General features: G+C 33.9%; 1 protein-coding gene across 3 annotated transcripts in view; it reads left to right on the top strand.

Annotated features, from left to right (window-relative positions):
- Positions 1 to 2,434: 2,434 nt before the first annotated feature.
- Positions 2,435 to 20,900, top strand: part of DDX46 (DEAD-box helicase 46) — a 44,065-nt gene continuing 25,599 nt past the window's right edge. For 2 of the 3 annotated variants that reach the window (XM_016137674.2, XM_016137673.2), the window contains exons 1-13: positions 2,436 to 2,625; positions 3,329 to 3,517; positions 4,834 to 4,977; positions 7,886 to 7,982; positions 9,846 to 10,011; positions 11,500 to 11,651; positions 12,425 to 12,538; positions 13,079 to 13,244; positions 13,933 to 14,053; positions 14,638 to 14,813; positions 15,741 to 15,862; positions 17,197 to 17,275; positions 18,988 to 19,070. In XM_016137674.2, the coding sequence (XP_015993160.1) occupies positions 2,609 to 2,625; positions 3,329 to 3,517; positions 4,834 to 4,977; positions 7,886 to 7,982; positions 9,846 to 10,011; positions 11,500 to 11,651; positions 12,425 to 12,538; positions 13,079 to 13,244; positions 13,933 to 14,053; positions 14,638 to 14,813; positions 15,741 to 15,862; positions 17,197 to 17,275; positions 18,988 to 19,070 (1,626 nt within the window). In that variant the 5' untranslated portion in view covers positions 2,436 to 2,608. Of the gene's footprint in view, positions 2,626 to 3,328; positions 3,518 to 4,833; positions 4,978 to 7,885; positions 7,983 to 9,845; positions 10,012 to 11,499; positions 11,652 to 12,424; positions 12,539 to 13,078; positions 13,245 to 13,932; positions 14,054 to 14,637; positions 14,814 to 15,740; positions 15,863 to 17,196; positions 17,276 to 18,987; positions 19,071 to 20,900 lie in introns of all 3 variants that reach the window. The other variant, XM_036224289.1, reaches the window with a different exon arrangement.

Raw genomic sequence — 20,900 nt, 5'->3', positions numbered from 1 at the left:
TTAATCTGACTAGTTGTATACAAGTTGGTACTAAAAACAGCAAGGGGGTTATGAGATACTCAGAACTGAGTTAAGTAGTTAGAATCAAAATCTGCTTTGGAAGCCAGGACTGTTTGCTAAAAGTGACGTATTGGAGACATAGTGGACTATAATTACAGGCATACCTTGAGATACTGCGTGTTCAGTTCCAAACCACTACAATAAAATATTTTATATGTATAAATATCCAGAAAGCAAGTAACATGAATTTTTTGGTTTCGCAGTCCACATAGAAGTTATATTTACATTATGCTGTAGTCCATTAAGTGTGCAATAGCATTAGGTCTAAAAAAATGTACATACCTTAATTAAAAAAAACTTTATAGCTAAAAAATGCAGACCATCATCTGAGCCTGTTGGGAAAATGGTGCCGATAGACTTGCTTGACACAGGGTTGTCACAAACCTTCAATTTGTAAAAACCACGGTATCTGTGAAGCTTCATGGAGCAAGCGCAATGAAACAAGGTATGCCTGTACTTCTTTCCTTCGTGCTAATAGACACAGTTGCTTCTTTGGGGAGTTTGGGAGTGCTGTGAACTTAATATAAATCTATTGTGGGCATTAAAAAGCCAGTCTGAGTTGTCACTTTAATGTGTTTTTTGAAAGGGGAGTTAGAAACAAAATATCTTGAAAAGAGCTCTGGCCAGGGTATCATGCCTAGGTTCTGGTTCCAGTTTAGATTCCAAAAAGATTAGTGATCTCAGATTAAATTTGTTTTCCGAGTCTCAGTTTTACACTTCAAAATCAAGATTTAAAAAATCTGTTTCAGCTATAACCAACGTCTGCATGGCCTCATCCAGTTCCATGTCTTCAAATACTACATATGATTATATTTTATTAAATGCTATGATCCTTACCTCTCCAACCTCTACTTCTCCCTTGAACTTCAGACTCATATATCCCCTCATGTAGTCATTATCTCTTTCTGGATATCTAGTAGGTGTCTCAAACATTACATCACAGAAACAAAACCACTGATTTTCTCTTGTTTCCCTCCAATTCTGTGGCTCTTATGCATTTCTCATCTCCACAAATCACGCACAATCCATAGTAGTGTTCAAAGCCAGGGAGTCAGTCATCTTTATTCCTCCCTTTCCCTCACAATTCACATCCAATTTACCAACTAGTGCTTAGAGAGATGCCTCTGGAATATACATAGAACCTGACCACCTCTACGGATCTCCACTGTTTGTCACTAGTGGTTTTCTATTTCTTTTAGACAAACCCACATGCCTTACCTTCACCTCACAAACAATTTACAGTAGCTCTGAAATCTGCCCCTCACTGGTGTCCATTCAGTTATATATTAGCTCGGGCCTTCCTTATCCTGGGCATGAACTGCACTGCTTTCACAGGTGGGCAGTAAACCAGAGGGAAAGGGCAGAAGCTCGTCTTGGAGTCTTTAACTCTTTGGTTTCATTTTTCTAAAAATCAGATGTTTTTAGGTAAAATTTATATACAGTGAAATGCACCAATTTAAGGTGAGTTCAGTGAATTTTGACAAATGTATACGACCGTCACAATCAAGAACTTTTCTATCAGGTGTAAGAAAGCAAAATTTTAGCACTTAGGTATGTAAGGTAAATGAGAGCCTTTCCCTAGCTCCATTACAGCTTTCCGCTAGAACTCAGCATTTCCGTGTGCGTCCCACTAGGTGAGTCGTTCTCAACCTTGACTGTATTTCAGAATCACCTGGGGAATTTGAAAATGTCCAATGCACAGGAAGCATCCTAGAGCAGTTAAATCAGAATATCGGGTTGGAACACGTGTCCTTCCCCCAGACCCCGCCCGCCCCAAGCTTCCAAGCGCGGGCAGAGAACCATTATAATCTTGTGAATGTATTTTTAGTTCTTCGTCCTCTTCTCTACCCAGTTAACTGTTATTCAGTCTTCGAATTTCCCCTGAAAGGTTACTCAGGGAACTCTTTCTGCACTCCTCTCTTAGAGCGGAATCTCTTGTTATATTACATCTGCTTGTGTTTTTGTAATGTCCATGTTCTCCACTAGATGGTAAGCTCGCCGGAATTTAGCACATGCTAGACACATAACGTATATAAATGAATTAATGCATAAATGAATGAGTGAATGGAGATGTTTGTAGCATCATTTAGCGCAGGTTCAGGCGGACGTCAGTACAGGTCCTGGGACAGCTCCGGGATACAATATGGCGCTTCGGTGACCCTTGCAGGAAAGACCCTCCTAGGGCCTGCAAGGGTGAGGCACCGCCTTGTAACAAACACTCCAACGCGCCCAGCCTCCCTCGGTAGTGCAGCGAAGATCCCACTAAGACTTTTTTTTTTTCCCGGCGAGGCTGATGCTGTGCAGCCTCCAGCCAAGAGGCGGCGCTGTGAGGAGGCAGGCGCTTCCGGCGCACCTTTTCCGTCCTGCTGCCGGCGCCAGCACGTCCTGTTTTCGTTGGCCGCGCTCGGATGGCTGCCACTGCTGAATAGCTGCTGCTACTACTTAGTGCTGCTCCTCTCGTAGCGAGCGGAGGGCAGCGTGGCCTCTTCCTTTGTCCAGTTACCCTGCGAGTCGCCTCGAAGACCAGCGCTTTCCCGCGGCCGATAACATGGGCCGGGAGTCACGGTGAGGCGGCGCGTTGAGCGGGCCAGCGGCTTCCTTTGGAGTAGGGGAAGAGGCGGGAGTTGAGGTGGCCGCGGGATTAGGCCTGGCCCGGCCCCACGTGCAGCCAGCTCTGCCCGAGTCCACTGAAAGGGTTGGGGGACCTTGGTTGAAGGAGTGGCTGTACTGGGGCAGACGACAGGCACAGGGTTCCCTCGCACTACCATCCACCAGTTCGTGCCTCCAGAGTAGTTCATGATTGTGTTATCTTTTTTACATGTTGTTGGATTTGATATGCTTATCTTTATCTTTAGATTGAATTAGACTATAATTTCCTTATGCTCTTCTAGTATAAAATAGCACACCTACTTCCCATTCTCTCTTTGATCTGTTTCTCTACACATCACATGGCATATAGTATATTTTTTTACTTGCCTGTTGTCCCTTCCTTTGCAGAATGCCAGTTACTTGGGGCCCAAAGGCAGGAGTTTGGTCTGATTTGTTTACTGACCTTGCTTCTCTTTCAAGACCGCTTTCCTTCCCCCATCCCCATGCTATAGTGGGAAGGTTCATGCTTTTCTCTAATTTTAAAAATGTTTACATGTAAAAAGGGTTCAGGATTTATTTTGTCTGCTGAGGTTTTTTGTTTTAGTTTTTTGGAAAAATGTAATTAAGTAAAATAAGTAGAACCTGTTTGCGAAACTTAATCTTTAACTTAATATTCTAGCCACTATCGGAAACGATCAGCATCACGGGGACGCTCTGGAAGCCGATCTAGAAGTCGCTCACCCTCAGACAAAAGAAGTAAACGTGGAGATGACAGACGGTCTAGAAGCAGAGATAGAGATAGAAGAAGAGAGAGGTCTCGAAGCAGGGATAAAAGAAGATCTCGGTCAAGAGACAGGAAGCGACTGAGGTAGGACATTAATTCCCAGATAACCCATGATAAGTTGAGCCTTCTCAGCTAAATTGGGCTTTTTCAAAAGGATGTTTTGGACTAGAATTTAGTGGCCCCTTTACAGACCTTCTGCTTTAGCATGTTTTATTAGGTCCAGAAGTGATTTGCCTAGGACAAAGACCATCAAGCAGTATTTTAAGTTTGGAGACTTTAGGCTGTATTTTCTGTTTTCCAAAGAGAACCTTTGAAAGTCTCCTTAAGAAAGGTTTAAAAAAAGAAGCAAAAGGTATAATAATATGCCATCAAGGTGTTCTATTCTAATTCTGTCTCAAGAAAGCTGACTGCTGTGTTCAGAGCAGCCTAAAAGCCAACAGAAGGAAATAGGGCAGAATATTCTCCAAGCCCTGCCTACTGTTTGAAACTATTTTAAATTTAAACCAAAGAACAGACTAATTTTTATTTTACTTTTACTTGATTACAGCCAACCAGCCATAGTCTTTCTGGGGGTGAAAAAGAGTTTTTAAATAAAAATAATCTTCACACACCAAAAAATTAAACAAAATTTAATAGTTACTTGTTAAAATAGGAAAGAAGACATGGTTTTACAGTTACTGTAAACTGATCACAGAACTTTGATTTTTTTTCAAATGTTGGAGAGATTTGAAAGGTATTAGATAGTACTCAGGGAAAATATTGACTCTTGACAATGGATAGTGCCAACTTACTCAATTTCATATTAAGTGGTCCCAGGAACAGTTTCATACAGTTCAGTTAAATACTTTAACAAGGGAAATTGGTCATTTAAGATTTGGTCTTTGACTTTGTTGGCATGAAAGTAGACTCACAAGATTTTAGAACAAGAAGAATTTTGAGATTATCTCGTGAAGTCTCCGTATTTTATAGATGAGGAAACTGAGACTCAGAGTTATCTGCTCCATATCATATCACTAGTTCATAGCAATGGACAGGTATTCTTGTCTCCTTATCTTTCTATCTGATCTTTCCACAGCCCCATTTTGTACATCCTTATACTTAGATTTAGGCTGTTTTTGAAATTTAGATGATCTATTATAGGCCATAGATTTCAAATAGTTATTGTAGACTTGACATGATTTTCAGTAAATATCATTTGAAGTTAATATCCGTATATTTTTCACTAACCACTTGTAAGAATTGGAATTGCTTGTTCTCTATTTAGCCAATTTGATAGTTAATTGAAATCTCTTCCTTTAATAATAGTAAAAATTAAGAAGCTTCTTTCAAGATGAAACAAAACTATAATCTGAAATAGTTCCACTTGATCACAGACTGTATGAAAAATGTCCCCTTTTTAGGCGTTCCAGAAGTAGAGAGAGAGACAGAAGTCGAGAGCGAAGAAGATCTCGAAGTCGAGACAGGAGGCGCTCAAGGAGTAGAAGCCGAGGCCGGCGATCCCGATCTTCTAGTCCTGGCAATAAAAGCAAGAAAGCCGAGAATAGGTAATGTTAACATTGGGCTGTATCTGTCATGCAGATTGGGAACTGTCTTCCCTATTCTTTCTATTTTTAAAAAAAACCTTTAAAAATACTGAGTTTGGCTCCTATCATGAATTTTGGCTGAATTTTATTTTAATAGGTTTTAAAGCTTATAATTCATTCAGAAAGTACTAGATTCTGCACTCAATACATTGTACCCTTATTTAATACATACTGTTGATGGTCAGAAACATGTTTCATAGACATTTCTGTAGGAACTATGTTTTTTCCTTTGAAATTATTTTCTTAGTATTTCTGTCATTGATTGACAGATAACTTTAATTCATGGTATACATTCCTGCTATTCAGGATGAGTGAACTTTGCTTTTGTAAATTAAATGTACATGTTTCGATTTGAGATATTTATGTTAGACATAATCTGTTTACTCTTTATATTTGTCTTGTCAGTGGTTTGTTCTTTGCCTGTTGTTTTTAAAGTGGTGTCATAGGATGATTGATATATGGTCATCATATTAGTCATGAGTATTTTCCTCATGTTGTATATTTCACTTTTTAAATTTTATTTTTATTTTACCAAGGTCATTGTAATAATACACATTGGGATTATTTTAAGTTAAAAGATGTAAATTCAGAAAAGTGAATAAAATATAAACACGCAGTTTATTAAATAATTATAAAGCAACATCCATGTAAACACCACCAAGGTCAAGAACATTGTCATTACCCCAGAAGGCCTTCACATCCCTTCTCTAACTTAGCTATTTAGTTCCCTGGATAAAATCACTCCTGACTTCTGTGCTAGTAATTTCCTTGTATAGCTGCGTTTATATCTGGAAAAAGAGTAGTTTAGACTTTCGTGTTTTCTAACTTTACACGAATGAGTCATGTATTTTGTGTCTACTCAACATTGTTTGAAACTCATTTGCGTTGCTTATAGCAGTAGTACATTTTCATCGCTGAATACTATTATGTGGTATAAACATACCATTATTTACCCATTCTACTGAGCTGGATGTTTGGGTTGTTTTAACTTTCGGGCTATTATGAACATTTTTGTGTATATAATCATAGTATACAAGTGCAGGAATTTTCTTAGCGTCTATTATCTAGAAGCAAAATTACATGGATGTAGAATAAACATAGCTTTGTTTTTACTAAGTAATCTCAGATACTTTCTAATTATGTACTAATTAGACTCCCACTAGCAGTGTATGAGATTGCTCCATACCCTTGCCAGTATTTGGTATTGTCAGTCCTTTTAGTTTTTGTTAATTGAGTAGATAGGTATCTAATACCAATATCATTGTGGTTTTAATTTGCATTTTCCTGATTACTAATGAGGTTGAACACTGGCTGTTTCATACGTTTATTGATCATTCACATTTCCTCTTTTCTGAAGTACATCTACATCTTTTATTCATTTTCCTATTGTGTTTTTTCTCTCTTTAAAAATGGATTTATATTATCAGGGGAATCACTTCGTAAATTATATAGATGTCTAATCACTATGCTGTACACTTGAAACTAATATAATATTGAACGTCAACTGTAATTGAAAAAAATAGATTTATAGGATTTTAGTTTTGTTTTTAAATAATCCTGAATAGTTGTTTTTTGTCAAGTTATATGAGTGGCAAATGTATTTTTTTACTGTAGTTTGTCTTTTCTCTCCATAATGATACTTTTGACAAACAGAGACTTCAGAAAGAAGAGAAATTTACTTTATGAATTGAGAGGAACATAGGTAATTAAACCTGACAAGAGCAGTTAGTAAAAAGAAAATTATTGTCTATATTCAATCTAAACATAAAGATTAGCATACCAAATCCACCAATATGTAAAAAAGATAACAATGATGAATTAGTTGGATTTATTCCAGGAATGGAAAATTGATTAACATAAGAAAATCAGTGTGTAATGCTCTATATTCATAAGATTAAAGGAGAAAAGTCATGCTTATTTAAGTAGATGCAGGAAAGTATTTTATTAACTTCAACATATATTCATGTTTAAAGGTCATTAACAGACATGGATGGAAAAGTGAAAAACTTATAAAATTTGAAATGCAGAGGACAAACACTCTTGAAGAACCAACAAGATACCAACAATGTCATAAAGTTGTAGTTCTAAAGATAGTGTGGTTTTAGTGTCGGGGTAGACAAATCAATTAGTAGAACAGTACAAAGAGTCTAGAAACATCCACACATTCATGGTTATTTGATAAATGATAGTGGTGGCATAATTAGTGGGAAAAAGTTTTTTCAATAAATGGTGCTATGGACATTTGGTATCCTGGAATGATATAGGACTGCTTACCTCATTCTGTACACAGAAAGCATTTCCATGCAGATTAAAGACCAAACTAGATGGTAAAACTGTAAATTAGATGGTAAAACCCTTTTGAAGTTTATACTAAAGAATATCTTATTTATCTCTGGGTATTTTGACCAAAACTGTAAAGATTTCTAAGGTACTTTTAAAAGCACTGATCATTAAAAAAAAAAAATCAACTAATTTGATAACATTAAAATTAAATTTTATTCATTTTAAGATACCATACATAGGGTTAAAATATAGACCTATTGGGATTTCAAATATTACATATATAAATTACAGAATATGAATGTCTTGTTGTATTTGTCCATTTGTTAAATTTTACCTCCTTTTTAAATTTTATAATTTTTATATAATTCCAGTTTTTCTTATTTGAATTTACAAATATGTAATAATATGTGCAATTATCGTCAGGGCATTATTTTTTTGTTGTATTTCCAAAGTGTTTATTAATGGAATATAAAAATGCAATTGACTCTTGAAAGTTTATTTCTTACCTAAAAAGTAAAGTACAAGTCTTTTTAAAATGAATATTTCCAAACACAAATAAATGATGTCTCTCTCTCTTTTTTGGTAGATCTAGGTCCAAAGAGAAAACAGATAGTGGGGAAAGTTCTAAAGAGAAGAAAAAAGACAAAGATGACAAGGAGGATGAAAAAGAAAAAGATGCCGGAGTATGTTTACTAACATAAATAATCAAATAATCATATAATAGCAAACTTTTCTGCAATGACGAGTACTTATTTGTTTTTTTAACACTGTTTTATTTTTAATAAATAACAAAAGAAAAACAGATAAAATAATAGCCATACCCATGAGAAAATTTTTTTCTGAAAAAAGTTGCATATTTATACACCTGTTTTTACTTAGAAAATATGATCATACCATATACACTATTCTGTACCTTGCTTTTGTTCATTTTTAAATTATAAATTATTTTACCAATCTATATAAGGTCTTAATAGTAAGCAGCAGCAATATACCCATCATCCAACTTAGAATATGTTGCTATTTTCATTTGTTATATGTTGGAGATCTTTCAATAGCTGCATGTATAGATATAGCTCATTATTTTAAATACCTGCATAGACTGGTTTTGAAACAAGGTAGGGAGAGATCACTTGATGGTTATTTAGATTGTTTTCAATCTGCAGTTACAAACAATGGTGCATTAATGCTTGTACATATGCCTTTTGTGAATATAGCATAAAGTAAATTGGTATCAGTGAAATGGCTTTATCAGTGGGTATATATATTTAACAGTTTGGTAAATAGTATCAGATTGCTTTCCAGAAAAGTTTTATAAGTTGATTTAAGATATAGACATGTGAAAATGTCTTGTTTCCATGATTCCTTGCCAACATGAGAACTTCAAAATTTAACTTTTACCAATATGTTAGTGAATAGTTTTAAATACTGTGAACATAATGTAAATTTATAATATGTAACATTTTAAATTTATTTACTATTTATACTTTTCTTTGAATTGTCTACTCATACCTTGTTTTGTTATTTTGTGTTCTATTTTTTTAGTGTTCTTTTTTTTTTTTTTAAAGGGACCTGGGACCTGCTCGCTGAGCAGGATAGCTAAGAAAGGATACAACAAGAGCAGTCAGGGGGGATCTGGTTTCTGATCTAGTTTTTTTTCTGTCAAATGACTGGGTGACCTCGAGTAAAGTACAAGCTTTCTGGGGCTTCTATTTACAGAGGATGGGATTATTATAAATTATATTAAAAATAATATAAATTCAAGAGCAAAGCTTTTTTGTTTAAGAAATAAATTTATTTTTAAAATATAAGTAGTATGTAACTGTATATAAAATATTTGGAAGATCAGAAATAATTCTCTGTAATCCCAGCTGCCTGCAACATAATCACCATTACAATTTTGTAATATTTCCTGTTTTTTACATATATATTTTCATACCTATCTGTAATGGCAATGTATATAAAATTTTGATTTTTATAATGCTTAATCTTTAAGTCACTGATTATGGCTATGAAAAAGACTTGCTGGCTCGTCTTAAAAGTATTATTGATAATCTTGATAAGAGCTTTAGAATGACTGTTTCTAAAAACTTTAGACCTGAAGGCTATAAAAGACTATATTAATCCTTAATCATGTTGAAAAAATGCTTTTTATTGAGGCAATCTTGGAGGAGTTCAGAGGATTTAAAGTTGAAAATAACTAATAACTTAGGAACTTTGCCGATAATTCATTTAGTTTCTACTTTGATGAAGAAATTGAATTCATGTGTATATATTGCTTGTAACTAAAAAGATTAATTTATGGTGTTTGAAGTCCATCTGCTTTCTTAGTTAATGCTTTTTTGTGATTTCATTTTGCTGATATTTTCATGGATATATTTAAAGAAGATGCACACATCTTAATCTGGTCTTAATATAGGACCAGATTAAAATATACATCTATTTTTTTTCCTTTTTTATACATAAGTTGGAGAAATTACTTGGAATGTCACTTGGAGTAAAATTGTTAATCCTTGCTTTCCTCTCTTTCTTTCTTTTTTTTCCTTAAGAACTTTGACCAAAATAAGCTGGAAGAAGAAATGAGAAAGCGAAAAGAAAGAGTAGAAAAATGGCGAGAAGAGCAACGCAAAAAGGCCATGGAAAACATAGGGGAACTGAAAAAGGAAATTGAAGAAATGAAACAAGGGAAAAAATGGAGTTTAGAAGATGATGATGGTACATTCATTTGTTAGACCGATGGTCTATATAACCATTCACATAGAATATTCTAGAATCATGAGTAATACTTTATATTAGGATTTTCAAGGCTATTTTTATTATGGAAAAATATATATAACATAATGTTTACCATTTTAACCATTTTTAAGTGTACAGTTCAGTGGCATTAAGTACACTCTCAGTGTTGTGCGACCATTACCACTATCCATTTCCAGAACTTTTCTCATCATCCAAACAAGAACTCTACCCATTAAATAATTCCCAATCCTATGGCTGCCCCCCCCCATCCCTGCTAACTTCTATTCTGCTTTCTGCCTCTGAATTTGCCTATTTAGGTAATTCATGAAAGTGGAACCATACAATATTTATTCTTTGTGTCTAGCTTATTTCACTTAGCATAATGTCTTCAGGGTTCATCCACATTATAGCATATATCAGAATTCCATTTCTTTTTATGGCTGAATAATAATCCATTGTATGTATATACCACATTTTGTTTGCCGGTTCATCTGTTAGATATGTGGGTTGTTTACACCTTTTGGCTGTGAATAATGCTGCTCCGAATATTGGTGTGCAAGTATCCGTTTGAGTCCCTGCATTCTGTTTTTTGGGATATATGCCTAGAACTGGAATTGCTGGATTTATATGGTGGTTTTAAATGCCCCTTTAAATATTTATGTTAAATTTAAAATTGTAGGTTAGTGTTCGGTAGGATCACTAGTTTTACTTTAGAAAGGTGAGTTGGGTGTTTATGGCATAGTAAATAGCTTTTTGTTTTGTACTACAAATAAGAATGTTAGTAATAAGAATAAATTTAGGACATATTTTCAGGTCTTTCCTCTCATTTTTTAATGACTTAACAAACATTTTCCCTCTGTAGCTGATTTTGACTTTTGAGATTTTAGTAAGGAAGAAGAATGTAGACTTTTATAGGAAAATGGAATTTTACTCCATTTTCTGAGAAAATTCCTGTGAATTATTTTCTCTGAAAGTTCCACAGAGTAGTTCAAATAGGTGGATGGATTGTATCTTTAAGTGGTGGTGATGTCTTGGTTATGTAGAAAAGGTTAGATTGTCTTGAATTAAGAAGGCGTTATTATTTTTTCTTTGATTTAAAGAAAGCTAATTGAAAGAAAAAGAATCATATCAGTTAGTAGACAAAGAAGTTCTGCTTCTAGTAGTGTAGTTGTAAGATTTAATACTGAACATCTTTTTTTTTTTTTTTAGGTATAATTAACTTTTGCTTCTTGTCAATTTAATAATATATAATTATAATTTATTTTTTATATCATTATTATTCAAAATCAATACATGCTTGATTAAAAAATTTCTAAATGTGAGTATTCGAACTGTAGCGTACCTTGGTTAATTGGAAAACAGGATATTTGGGTAGCGAGAAAAGGTTAGAATGGTGGGGTGTGATTGGATTGTAAAGTATTTCCTTTTGAAATGTGTGAACAAAGGAAGTGTTTTCTAAAATTTAAGATGATGAAGATGATCCTGCAGAAGCTGAGAAGGAAGGAAATGAAATGGAGGGTGAAGAGTTAGATCCATTAGATGCTTACATGGAAGAAGTGAAAGAGGAAGTAAAAAAGTTTAATATGAGAAGTGTAAAAGGTGGTGGAGGAAATGAAAAGGTATGGAATTTTCTTTTTAAAGATTTATATTCGTACTTGAAGAACTTGATTTCATTGTTGGATCGACCTACTGATTTGCATGACTTTATATAATGTTTTTGTTTTTTCCCATAGCTCAGAAATGCCAGTACTTTTTCTAAGTACCATAGATGCTAGTGAATCTTAACTGTACGTGTTCTTATTTCAGAAGTCAGTCTTACCATTATCATCTTTGTTCAATATCTTTGCTTTTGGTTGCCTCCTCAGTAGGTCCTCTCCAGACCTCTTCAGCACTCTCATACTCCTATCCCCTGTACCCTACTCTATTTTTCTTTTTTTAGTAGCATTTATTACATTTTGACAAATTATGTAATGTAATTTTTTATCATGTTTATTGTTTGTCCCTTCTTCTAAAATTAAAACTCCTCAAGAGCAGCAGTAACTTTTATTGTTTTATCGATTTATCCTAAACTAGGACAGAGTCTGACCTGTCAAATGAGTGAAAAGTGCCATTTAGTAGTATTTTTAAAATAAATTATATTACGTAATATTATATAAAATTATATATCATACAGTAAACTACATACACATTAATGTGTTATAAAATAATACGAATATATTTCATTTTAACATTTAAACAAATTAAGAGAAAGACTACTTTTTGTGTTTTCATTAAGGTGCTGCTAACAACTTTTATTCGAATTATAAATTATGGCAGTTATCATTGTTTGTCAGCTGGCATGTAATTTGTATTTCAGCTTTGCAAAATATTTTATATTCTTTTTTTATTTCAGAAGTCTGGGCCAACGGTCACAAAAGTTGTCACTGTTGTGACAACCAAAAAAGCAGTTGTAGATTCTGATAAGAAGAAAGGTGAGCTGATGGAGAATGACCAGGATGCTATGGAGGTAATTCTTTAGTTTTTATTTTGTTCATGATACTACCCTAGAAGTATTTACTAGAAAGACTGATGGAGATGTGCTTTTTCGATATTCAAACTACTGTTGGAGAATTCTTGCTATTCTCAATAGCATTGTAGCTGAATATCCAGTTGCTATAACATTCTGACATCTTTGACCCTCTGTATGCCCACTTTTTGATTCCCTCTTGCCCTTCATTGGCTCATCTCAACACAAAATAAGGAAAGAGAGGAAGTCAGAATGAATTTTCTTCCTATTAACATCCACATAAAGATTTCTCTAGAGAGAAATATAGCAAAACTTCATTAAAGCCGTATTAGAATTATTTTATTATTTTAGTTTTATATTGTTATACCTTTCTGTAAGGGAAAAGAAAAAAGGAACTAAGTTGAAAAAGTCAGAAAGTAAAAAAGTAAAAGCCAAAGCATATTTACTAGAAAGGGTGATTTTAAAAACTAGAAATTCCTTCACATAAAGAGAAAATAGTAGTGGATTTAACTCTTTACTTATTTTTTTTCAAAATTGTAGTACTCTTCAGAGGAGGAAGAAGTTGATCTTCAGACAGCCCTTACAGGTTATCAGACCAAACAGAGAAAGCTTCTAGAACCAGTAGATCATGGAAAGATTGAATATGAACCATTCAGAAAAAACTTCTATGTCGAAGTTCCAGAGCTAGCAAAAATGTCTCAAGAGGGTAAAATGCTTTTATTCATTCGTTGCTTATTGTGGGAACAGAGGAGGATTCGCTTTTTTGTCCAGGAGGAACGTGAGTTGATATATGAGTAGAGAGAATTTCCTTGGCTTACCTGGAGAAGCGAGAGAGGGAACTAGAAGTCGAGAAAGTCATTGTAGAAAGTGGGAAAATCATCTGCAAAGATTCAGAGCTGTGAGAAATCTGTGTGTTTTTGGAAGTATAAAAAAATGAACAAAATTAGTTTGGTTCATGTAGTTGAGATTTTTATGGTTGAAAATACTTTCCATGTGAGGTCAGCAAATAAAATGCTGTTATTAGCCTTTTCCTTCTGGGATTTGAGTGCTAGGAACCAAGGCGAATCTATGTAATGGTAGAATAAGGCAATTCTTCCTTGGAGAAGAAGTGGTTGTAGTACTTGTCAGTCATTGTTCTTTTATTGCTGGTGTAGTTTAAGACAAAAGCCAATTGTAGAAATTAAGATATTTCTTTTCATCTGTAGTTCGTTGCAACAGTAATTGCTTTAACTGTCACTGAGATTTCAGTGCTTTGTCCTATAGCTTTTCTATGGAATAATCTTGAGTAGCACTAAAAAAAAAAAATGAAGGCTCTTAATCTTACCGTGCCTAAGTGAAAAGTAGAAGGCACCAGTAGAACCATAAGAGTTTTTAATCTGGATTTTGTTTTGTAGAGGTGAATGTATTTCGGTTGGAAATGGAGGGCATTACTGTCAAGGGAAAAGGTTGCCCCAAACCAATTAAATCTTGGGTCCAGTGTGGAATTTCCATGAAGATCTTAAATTCTCTCAAAAAGTAAGTGGGTAGGAGTCGTCCACATTTTGCAAAGTCTTGCTACTCCAAAGTAGCCCTTTCATGCAAATATCTCCTTTAGTTATATTTTTACTCTAATAGAAAAACTGATTTCTTTTTTCTTAAATAGCTTCATTGAGGTAATTTACATAATAACAAAATCTACGCTTTAAAGTGTACAATTCAGTGATTTTTTTAGTGTATTCATAGAGTTATACAGTCCTCACCATAAACTAATTTTAGAACATTTTTATCATCCCCGAAAGAGACCTATGTCCATTAATGGTCAGTCATCTCCCTTTTCCTCTAGCCTAGGCAACCACTAACCTCTTGTCTATAGATTTATCTGTTCTGGTTATTTCACATAAATGGAAGTGTACCAATGTAGTCTATTGTGACTGACTTCTTTTACTTAGCATAATATTTTCAGAGTTCATCCATGATATAGAATGTGTCACTGTTTTATTCCTTGTTGCCAAATAATCTTTCATTGTATGGAAAATACCACATTTTTTGGGAAATCTTACTCTTGGAGAGCCCCAGAGATCTCAACTTTCACCTTGTTTTCTTTTGGTTTGCTTTTTAAGGCATGGCTATGAAAAGCCTACACCAATCCAAACTCAGGCGATCCCTGCTATAATGTCTGGACGAGATTTGATTGGTATCGCCAAGACGGGAAGTGGAAAGACCATTGCTTTTCTGTTGCCCATGTTTAGACACATCATGGATCAGAGGTCATTAGAAGAAGGAGAGGGGCCGATAGGTACAAATTCTTTCATTAATTTATTTTTTCAGATAACGATTTTGTTGTCAGTTAATCAGAAAGACCTGATACTTGTTCTTAATTATAACATAAAGATGTCTTTATATACATTTCCTCTATAAATTTGGCACTTTGGGGCTGATTTCCCCTTACCAGCAGGTGGAGTGAGAATCTTCAGAGCTCTGGAGTGACATCTCAGACGTACAAAAACAGCCTCTCCTGGCACAGCTCAGTTTTTAAACTCTGACTCGGCAGGTAGACTCCTCGTGCATCTTTTTTTTTTTTATGTTGAGGTTTGTTCTTAATCCCAGTATCAGTGGATCTATAAACTCAACATAGAAGATTGTAGGGAAATGTATTTTTCTTTTTTTGGCCTTGAAAGGCTGTATGGTGCCAGCATTTAATTCAGGACCTAGTCTTTAGATTCACATTTCTTGATTGATTTGGTAGAGATCTGTTCTGCAAATTCAGATAGGGTTTTGAAAAGTTGTTATCAGCTCTTCTCTTGAAAAAAAGAGGACATAGTATATTTCTCCTCTGTCTGTGCCCCTCAGACCAAGGTTGTTTCCTGAAGCAGTGGAATGGCTCAATGGCACAGTGAGTCATTTGATTATCTTTGCTCTGTGATTTGCAGTTGAGAATGATTTGCATTCTTTTCAACCAAGTATTTTCTTGATGGTTGCATAGGCATTTAAATCTGATTTATCTTCCTATAGCATGTTCTTAAAATCTACTTAAAATTAACCTTCCACACAGTCTCTACTATTATAAAGCTTTTGAAATAGGCTGTCAGAGGTGCAGAAAACAAAACAGAAACAACAATTAGACAAAGAGAATTAAACTTTATTGCTGAAGTTAAATTTAATACTTTAAAGCATAGTCTTAAGAATTTTGGTGGTTAGGCTTTTGACATATTTATCTTTTCAGCTGTCATCATGACTCCAACCCGAGAACTGGCTTTACAGATTACTAAAGAATGTAAAAAATTTTCGAAGACCTTGGGACTTAGAGTTGTCTGTGTTTATGGAGGAACAGGAATCAGTGAGCAGGTATTTATAAAATGAACATTTAGATTTTTCATTCTTTTCTTAAATTGAGTGATTTAATAATGTAAAAGTGAGTTTTTGTTTTAGCGTTTCATATAGTGATTGCTTCTACAATCTAAAAAAACATGAGGTGTGAAAATAATAGTAAGAATGTAAATGTTAATATTTTGGAATTTTTGAGTTGTTCTGATACCTTAGTTTTCCCTTTCCTCTTTGTCTTTCTTTGCTCAAGGAAGGCAGATTTTTTTTTTCAATTTTACAGATAAAAAAATGTTCAGAAAGGTTAAGCAAGTTGACTAAGTCTTTAGGGGTTAACAAGACATAGTTTGTCCTAGAACCTAGGTTGTCTGATTGTTGGACCAGCCTTTATTTTCTCTTCCATTTGGCATCTTTGAAACGTGATAAGTGGGATGCATTAATATCAGTTTCATGTGCATTCTTAATTGATTTTTAGCAATGTTATTTAAGTATACCTTCATTCACTCTTTCTAGTTTGACATTTCTTCAAGTGTCTTTTAAAGAATGATAGTGATTGGATATTTTGTTTATACTAGAAGAAGGAAAAAACTGGCTTCTATGATCAAATAAGCTTTGGAAATGTTGGATTATACAAAATTACAACAGATTTCCTTTCAAGATTTATTAGTCTTTAATAAGCTAATATATATTGTATTGCTAGAAAAATGGGATAAATTAAATGGCATTCTTTAACTTATTTAACCACACAACCTTCCTGAGGGCTAGTGTCCTCAGGTTCTAGAACACACTTTGGGAATATTTGCTTCTGTTAACCTAATAATATTTTAAACAGTTTGTCAATCTTTTTTGACCACAGCCTAGAATAAGAAATTTATTTACAAAATAACCTGGTACATGCATACTATATTTATATAGAATTGAAATAAAAGTTCTATGTCTAACAGATACTAATATTTTTCATTCTGTTTCATTTTAAAAATGTTGGTTATAACTTATCACTAATGGAAAAACAATTTCATTTTGAAAAACATTGATCTTTTAATTGCTTTATTTACTTCTCATGTTTCTTTCTTGGTTTTAAGGGGTTGTGTCAAATTAAAATTGGTGAAAATATTTGGTTTTCATTGACTTCAGAGTTATAGCACTATGTGGTCCTGTTGCGTCATGTTGCCACTCCCTGTTCCTTTAACAAGGCTCCAGCATTCCAAATAGTTAAGCAGGAAGCTATGGAGTTTTCTAAATAGGCCTCACTGTCTTACCTTATGGATATGTGATCTGTGCAAGGACCCCAGGTAGTATTTTCAAATCTCTTTGAATAAGCATTAGTTATAGACTGTAAATTTCTTCTTTTTTATTAGATTGCTGAATTGAAAAGGGGTGCCGAAATTATTGTTTGTACACCTGGTCGAATGATTGACATGTTAGCGGCTAACAGTGGTAAGTCTGGAGTATTTTTTGTTCTCTTTTCTCCTTTTTAAATTCTATACATTTTTGTTAAAGCAGATACAGGAAACCACCAAAAGGTTTCTATGTTTCTTCTCAAAGCTGTAATATCTTAAAATTTGTATTGCAACAAGCTCATTGTTGCAAGTGTTCATAATATTTTTGCAGTTTTCATTAAAATTTTTTGTCAGAAATAATTCCATCATCTTTTAAGCACTTTACCTGGATTTTAAATCCAGTTTTGGTCTAACTTTCCTTCTAATAAGGTGGGGGATTAGCTTTTTTTTTTCATTGTAAAATTTAGACTTTTTCTCTACAGGAGCTAGTATTTTCTTATAGTACTGGATAAATTAAGATATTGCAGCTTCAAGAAATTTTATCTTTTGTAATATTGCATGTTTTTAGCTCATATGTTGTGCTTTGTTAAATTATTCCCTATCAAAAAAACTGTTACTAAACTGTTGACATTATTTAACTTCTGTGGAGAAAGGCCCTTCAAGATTTATAGAACTGGGCTTCCGAGACTTAAACCATCAAAGGTAGGTAATTTAATGCTGTTCCCAATATTGGGGCTGCAGATGTTAGTATGAAATACTTAAATATTAGAAAGCATTTATTTGGGCTTGATTCTATTTTTTGAAGAAAATGCTTTCAAAGGTCTCCATTGCAGTAGTTAGTATATATAGAGTATTAAAAACTGTAATGCATGTTTCTAATAGCATTCTGCTCGAATTTCTGTATATATTCTAATTTTACATGAAGTTGCCAAAATGACATCAAAATTGTTTGATAAGTCATTGTGCTTGTACAGCATATGAAAAATTTTGGGTTAAATGTTGATGAAATAATCCCTTGTTTTTTCTCATTGCTGCATTAATAAGTCTTCTCCTGAAACTCATCTCAATTAATTTTACCTTTTTCCATTATCTGTCCTTTTGATTTATATTTAATAACTATACATGTTTTTGCCAGGTGATTGATTCAACAATTGATAGAACATTTGTGTTAATTTTTTAGAAGGGGTTTTCCGTGTATGTATTTAATTTCCACTGCCTAAGAAGCCTTTTGTATTTATTTAAACCAGTGGGAGCACTTAATAAAATTAGATTTGTATTTTTGTATTGAAAAATATACATATGTAATATGTTTGATATTTTTTTGTATAATAATGTTAGTTACCTAATATTGCTTAGCTTCTCATTAATGTTTTGATGTGCCCATTAGAAGTTTCTAACTATATAGATGTAGGTTATAAAGTAGTATAGAGATTTTCTGCATCTGAAATAGTTAGCACTGGAACTTGCTTTCCACACATACGCTGTAATCTCTAATATGTTTTTTCCTAGGTGATGCTGTCAGATAATGGCTGATGTGGCTCGATGCTTCATCTCAGTCTTAGTTTTATGATGTGTTTTGGAGAGGGCTGTTTTCTGAATTTTACAGGTTCTTCAGGCCCTATGATGGTATGCAAGAGACGAGTTTGACAAAATAAAGGGCCTCATATACCCATTGTCAGAAAGTATTTGCCATTAGATTAAGACATTGTAAACCAAAATTTCTTTTCAATGTTTAAAGATACCTAACTTACCCCTCTGGTTAAGTCAGGCATTTTAGTTCCCTTTACAGTTTTTTAATGTTCTTGGTAGCCATAAATGAATTGTGACTGATTTTTAGTTTTCTTTTTCTTTTTTTTCCTCTTGTCTTAGGTCGAGTCACTAATCTTCGAAGAGTGACATATGTTGTTTTAGATGAAGCAGACAGAATGTTTGACATGGGTTTTGAGCCACAGGTAATCATTAAATTCTTTAGTGTTTTGACCTATAAAATAAACCATTTAATTGCTATGATAATGGAATATTTGGTTTCTTAAAATTCTTACGCACATCTCTCTTATATGATAATATAGGAGGTTGGGGACTTATGGAATTAAAATAGAGGGATTTATGTTTTTCCTTATAAAACTTGTTCAGGAGGTGTTTATGCAGGCTTTCCTTAGCCATCTAAGGAAAATTAAAATTTGTAAATTAAAATTGGAATGCTAATAATAAAAGCTTGAGCTTTCATATTTTGTAATTTCATTGTAATTTCAGTTAACTTCCAAGTAAGTTGCTTTGAGTCATGCCTTTAACTATTTCATGGTCTAGATAGCACATGTTGTTTACATTCTCCAGATGGAAAAACTGAAGCCAAAAGCTTTGCTATTTGCTCAGATATCAAATTTCAGTGATATTAACTTAGAGAAACACATGTTAAAAGGTGGTAGAAATTTCTCTTAACTAGAAGAGCAATGTGAATTATCACTGTGCCATGGATGCCCCAAACTTTTTTTCTTTGAGTCACAAACTACAGTAATAGAAATGGGGTGTTGGAAAGGAATAAAGTTGAAGTTGTGTTCATTCTTTTCAGTTATTCATATATTCTCCAGAAACAAACTTTTCGTCTTATGATAGTGCATGTATTGTGTTTGGAATTAAGGACTACAGTCTAAATGAGAGAGGAGCTCAAAAGAGTAAATAGGATTATGGTAATTCTTGAACCATGTGAGAAACAGTTAAAAGAGTGAGGAATATTTAGCTTGAAGTAGAGTACTTAATAGCAGCCTTTAACATTTTGAAAAAACTCTCTCACACAAGTATTGAATTTATCCGTTGGGTCCTACTAAATAGAACTGGAACCCAGTGGGGAAGCTATGGGGAGCTTGATAATGTGAAAAAGGACCGGATAAGCATTATTTGGAAATAAAACATTACTTTGAGGGAGAGGACAGACTTGAGTTTGCTGTTCATACATGTGTTAGAATAGAGACAAGGGATCCATTTGTGGAAAGGAGAGGGATTGAAGAATCAGCTGGAAGATGGAACTAGGCATCCTTTGATGTTATGGCAAATCATAGATTTTATGATAATGCTTAAGGTAGGTAAAGGGGGCCTATGCTTACCTATACATAGGCCTGATTAGGCCTTTTTGGAAAATCAAGTTATTCCAGAATTAGGTCAAAACATTTCCCATTGATAATGCAAAATGTGAATCATCCCTTGCCATAAGTATATAATGAGGGAGAAATGCTGAGTAATTGTTTATTTGTTGATCACTGAAAACCTGTTGAAGAGAAGAAATTTTGGAATAAGTTAATTATTTTGTGAGCTGTAGAGGAGGTTAAAGAAATGCTGGTTGTGGGTTCAGTGCCATAGAGCACTGTTGAGACATATAGGAAGTAAAGGCATGTCCATGTGAATCAAAGCTGATGCTATTGAATGAAAATCTGCACACTGACTTATATCTAGAGAAGAGTTGGTAGGCAGCAGTATGCCTCCAGATCTGATTCTGTATTGAAGAAAATCGTGAAAACTAGGAATTAAATAAAATATGGCCAATGCGTGTACATCTTTCAGTGTTAATTTACACTAAGTGTACCCATTGTAGTGTGACATGGGTGGCAGGTACATGACTCCACTTTTCCACATGGAAGTGTATACTGTACAGGCTGGTAGGTATAAATGCACACAGGTAGGTTTTTCTGAATTGTTTTAAATTTCACTCTTTCAGAGCCAAAACAAAAGTTTTTATTGTGAAGGATAAGATGATGAGATTTCTTAAGAAGACCAAACTGGTACAAATG

The sequence above is a fragment of the Rousettus aegyptiacus genome, unplaced genomic scaffold (genome assembly GCF_014176215.1).
Source record: "Rousettus aegyptiacus isolate mRouAeg1 unplaced genomic scaffold, mRouAeg1.p scaffold_m13_p_7, whole genome shotgun sequence".
NCBI classification, from domain to species: domain Eukaryota; kingdom Metazoa; phylum Chordata; class Mammalia; order Chiroptera; family Pteropodidae; genus Rousettus; species Rousettus aegyptiacus.
The sequence above is the reverse complement of the archived record's forward strand: the minus strand, read 5'-3'. Positions and strand labels throughout refer to the sequence as shown.